Raw genomic sequence first — 5,433 nt, forward strand, 5'->3', positions numbered from 1 at the left:
CAAGTTTGGCTTGAACTTTCCACGTGGATAATGAATCGGTGCTCGATTTTCCTTAAGTACCAAATCTCCTTCTTGTATATTTCTTTCCCTGACCTTTTTATTAAAAGCCCGAGCAATGCGTTTTTGATAAATTTGAATGTTGTGAAGGGCTTGTAACCTTCATTCACTTGCTAAAGAAAGCTCATCGTATTGTTCTTTAAACCGTTGTTCTTCAAATATCTCGCTTTCACTCATTTTGCGAAGCGATTGAATATCTGTTTCGATAGGAAGAAGCGGATCCATTCCATATACTCAAGAATATGGAGTAGTCCCAGTTGGTGTTCTAATGGAAATTCTACATCCCCATAGTGCATAGGGAAGTTTATTAGGTCATTCTCTAGCATTGTCTGTCATCTTGGTGATTATCGTCTTGACGTTTTTGTTAGCTGCTTCAACAACTCCATTGGTCTAAGGACGATATGGCGAATATTGGTGATACTTGATTTTGTACTTCTCAAGGGTTTCTTTAAGTTGGCCTCCAAATTGTGAATCATTGTTAGAGATAATTTCAAAAGGTACCCCATACTGAAATATAATGTTGTTGATCACAAATTTTGAAATTTATTTTGCCCCTAGTTTTGAATATGATGATGCCTCCACCCATTTCGAAAAATAATCAACAGCAACCAACATATATTGATGCCCGTTCGAAGCTTTCGGATGTATTTTCCCAATGATATCTATGCCCCAGCTAGAAAAGGCCCATGGCAAAGTAAAATTATTCAAGCTAACAGGCGACATATGATTAAGGTTTGCAAATAGCTGACTTGTTTTGCATGTTCGTACTAAATGGATGCAATCACTTTCTAAGGTGGTCCAATAATACCCTGATCAAAGAATCTTCCCAGCAAGCATTCGTCCATTCATATGAGGCCCACATTCTCCCTTTTGTACTTCTTCCATGATCCTTTGTGTGTGTTCCCCATTGATGCATAATTGCAAGTTTCCATCGAAACTTTTATGATACAACAAACCTTTTATTATTGTGAAATGAGAAGCTAGCCTTCGAATAGCCAACTGATCCTTCTTGTGACTCCTTTCAGGATATTCTCCATCAATTAGATACTTCTTAATACCAAGCATCCTCACTATCTTCTTAGGTTAGTAGGGCAGTTGTTGGTTCAAAATTAACCACTGTAATTTCTTTTTCTACAACCATTACCGACTGTACCTTCACATCATTGTCCCAAGTCAAATTTACCGCAAGATTTGCCAAAGCATCGGTGAAGCTATTTTGCTCGCGAGGGAGATGTTTGAACTCTATTTCTTCAAAGAATGGGATAAATTGTTGAAGATACTGCGTGTACATTTGTAACCTTTTGTCCCAAACTTTCTAAGCTCCAATAGTCTAGGAAATTATGAGATAAGAATCACCGTATACCGTGAGATTTTTTGCACCATCTGCTAATGTTGCTTTGATTCCATATATACAAGCTTCATATTTAGCTGTGTTATTCGTTGTTGGGAAACTAAGTTTCACAGTGAAGGGAATATGTACTCCATCAATCAATAATACTCCTGCACCATTGCCCCTCCCGTTAAAGGCTTCGTCGAAATACATCTTCCATTGTGACGTACTAAGACAGAAAATATGTTCATCTGGAAAGTCATCATCAAATTCATTTCCCGATATAGGTCCATCAGCCAAAACTTCATATATAGCCTTCCCTTTGACATACTTTTGCAATATCGCATGCCATCTTACTATTCTTTCACGCAAGATTGTCTTCTCAAAACTGTACTCGATTGGATCTAACCTCGAAACCAGATTAGTAGTATGTGCTTGCAAATAGTGTCGAAGCTTCTTTGTTGCATAAATAAGGGCAATGAAAGCTCTTTCCAAAGGAGTGTATCTAGTTTCATACTCCAGAAACTTTTTGTTGAGGTAGTAGATAGCTATTTCCTTGTACCGTCTTAGTATTGTGCAAAGAGAGCTCCCGTGGTCGTTTATGTGATAGTAAGATATAATATCAAGGGCTGCCCCAGCTTTGGTGGCATTAAAACTAGAGGATTGGAGAGGTATTCTTTCATTGAATCGAATGAAGCCTGACATTCGTCATTCCATTTTGTAGGAACATTTTTCTTAAGTAACTTGAATATAGGTTCACATCGGGTTGTCAATTGTGATATGAACCTACTAATATATTGAATTCCACAAAGAAATCCCCGAATCTCCTTTTCCGTTCTTAGTGGAGGAAGCTCTTGTATGGCCTTTACCTTGTTAGAGTCGACTTTAATTCCGTCTTGACTCACAACGAAGCCCAAAAGTTTTCCCAAAGTTACTCCAAATACACATTTTTGAGAATTCAATCTCAGATTGTACTTCCTAATTCTTTCAAAAAATGATTTTAAATCATCAATGTGTGTCTCACGATCATGAATCTTGACAATCATGTCATCAACATAGACCTCCACAATATCATGGATGAGATCATGCAAAATCGTCGTTGCAGCCCGTTGATAGGTATCCTAGCATTCTTTAATTCGAAGAGCATTGCTCTATTATAAAAGTTTCCCCATGGGGTAATAAAAGAAGTTTTTGACATGTCCTCTTCTGACATGAGTATCTGATTGTACTCTGAGAATCCGTCCATGAATGAGAACATGGCGTATCCGGCAGTGTTATAAACTAGAAGATCAATGTAGGGTAATGGAAAATAGTCTTTCGGTGATGTTGAATTTAAATCCCTGAAATTAATGCACACTCTGACCCTTCCATCCTTTTTAGGCACTTCCACTACATTCGCCAGCCATTCCAGATGCTTGATTGGGTTGATGAAGTTGGCATCAAGTTGCTTTTGAATTTCTTCTTTAACTTTGAGACTAACTTCTAGTCTTATTCTACGAAGCTTTTGTTGCTTTGTCTTGCTATCAGGGTAGAGTGGTATACGATGTTCAACAATACTACAATCGACATCAGGCATATCAGCATAAGACCATGCAAACACATCCACATATTCTTTAAGTAAAATAATGAATGCATTTGTTCATCAAAGGAAGGGGACGATCCTATCTTGACTTCTTTTACATCATTATCAATACCTATGTTTACAGTTATAGACTCTTTCATGGGTGTCACGCATGATTTAGGTTCATTGAAAAGTTCATTATTAGAAAATGCATCATCATCAAGATTAATTTCTTGTACGCAAATATGTTTACAAGCAACTCCTTCGATATCTTCATGATATGAGATATCAGGAAATGTATGGATAGATGATGGGCTAGATGATGAGCTATTGGTTTCATAACCATCTGAAGTAGAGGATTGAACAGGATATAGTTCGGGGAAAGGAAGGAATTGTTCTGAGTTTCGGAACGGATATTGTTTTAAAGTTCTACTTTTATTGGAGTGATAAGTGTAATGGGATCGAATCGGACTTCACAATCAAAAATTGGTGAAAACAAGCCTCTTAGAACTCCTTGCTTTAGATGGTCAGCCCAATCAATATCTTTCTTAAATACTGGTTTCTTATCGAACCATTTCTTAATAGATTCTTCATTCCTTGCTTTTGCAAAGAAAATTTCTAACCCAGGGAGAATTTTCTTTTTATCCAAGTGTAGGGAATATTTCAAGCTTTAAACCCCTAGCTTGAACCCCACTGTGATCATACACTAAAGTACGATGACGTCCAAAAGGGAAGAAGATAGAGTAAAAGAGTCGCCAACAAGTTTTAGGAACTTGTAAACCGTTCACAGGGTGAAGGTTACACCCCTTAACGATCCAAGAGATCGTCAACTTCATAAGGTCTATAACCAATTAAGGGTTCGGGGATGAAGGTACAAATTCAACCTGAAAGAGATTGAACCTGCCCTAATAATAGGCCTCTACTTTATTCTGATCGTATTCATGTGTGCTTTTTGACTAGCATACAATCAATAGGATTAACCCTAAATATGTTTATCTATGTTGGTTGAATTTAATGCACAAATAAAACTATTACTGGCGATCACTTGAAATTATAATCAAATTAACCCTAACAAGATTATTAATTATCTTATTAAGCGTGATTACAAGTATTAAATTCCCTTTAAACATGCATAAAAGGCGTGATTAAGCAATAACAATAAATAAGCATCAAGCAACATAATAATAATAATAATAATAATAATAATAATAATAATAATAATAATAATTATAAAGTTATAATAAAAATAAGGAAATTTTGATTTTTACCACCTTCAAATAACGACTTTGTCGAATTTACCACCTCCAAAAAAAAAAACATTTACTTTACCACCTCATAAAAAAATTAAACATCAGTTTTACCACCAATCACCTCCAACTAACGGATTCCGTCCAAAAATCCGTTAGTGGGGCCTACCTTGCACACGTGTCGCCATATTATTGGTTAAGTTTTAAAAAAATAAATAAAAAAAACAAAATAAAAAATAAAAAATCCCCATCAAGCAACCGATGGTTGCTACCACCGTCGGGACCCCCACCGCCGGACCGACTACGACCAGCCCCACCACCTAACCGTTACAACCAGCCCCCACCACCTAACCGCTACCAGCCACCGTCGGGACCCACAGCCACCGCACCGATTTCAACCTCAAAACCCTAGCCACCAGCTAACAACTACGACCAACCCCACCACCTAACCGCTACCACCGCACCGCACACCACAGCCGCGCCGATTTCGACCCCCTTTCCACCAATTTCCGACCTCAAAACCCTAGTCAACACCTAATAGCTACGACCAACCCACCACCTAACGCTACCACCACACCGCACACCACAGCTGCACCGATTTCTACCCCTTTCCACGAATTTCCGACCTCAAAACCCTAGCCACCACCTAACAGCTACGACCAACCCCACCACCATCCAAACCCAGACCAGAAACAACCGCCACCCAGACGCGAAACCACCCCGACTCAAAACCACCACCACCCACCAGAAACCACGCCAGCCAGACGCGAAACCATCGCGACTCGAAACCACCACCACCCAGACGCGAAACCCACACGAAATTCCGACCAACCGAGGTAGTTGATTTCGTTGCTGGTTGGTTGACATGGAAGATCGGGGAAGATGAAGAAGAAACGTCAAAAATGTGGGCCCTACTAACGGATTCATGGACGGAATTTGGTAGTTGGTGGTAAAATCGATTTTTTGGAAATTTTGGTGGTGGTAAAGTAAATCTTTTTTTTTGGAGGTGGTAAATTCAATTAAGTGGTTATTTGAAGGTGGTAAAAATCAAAATTTCCTAAAAATAATCGTGATTAAAATAATAATCAAAACAATAATCATCATAATAACAATCATAACCATCATAAATTATAATAATCATAGCAATGATAAAATTATATTCATAATCATAACAATTATGAATCATGTTAAAGCATAATAAAAATAGCAAGATCCTAGGCATGATACTGACAAGATTA

At 38.1% G+C, this 5,433-nt stretch overlaps 1 protein-coding gene across 1 annotated transcript; it reads right to left on the bottom strand.

Moving 5' to 3' along the window:
• Positions 1-1,387: 1,387 nt before the first annotated feature.
• On the bottom strand, positions 1,388-2,092 carry LOC110697536. The gene has a single exon (XM_021874902.1). It carries the CDS (start codon positions 2,090-2,092, stop codon positions 1,388-1,390), a length of 705 nt encoding a protein of 234 aa, XP_021730594.1.
• Positions 2,093-5,433: the final 3,341 nt, after the last annotated feature.

Source organism: Chenopodium quinoa, unplaced genomic scaffold (genome assembly GCF_001683475.1).
Source record: "Chenopodium quinoa cultivar QQ74 unplaced genomic scaffold, ASM168347v1, whole genome shotgun sequence".
In the NCBI taxonomy this organism is placed as follows: domain Eukaryota; kingdom Viridiplantae; phylum Streptophyta; class Magnoliopsida; order Caryophyllales; family Amaranthaceae; genus Chenopodium; species Chenopodium quinoa.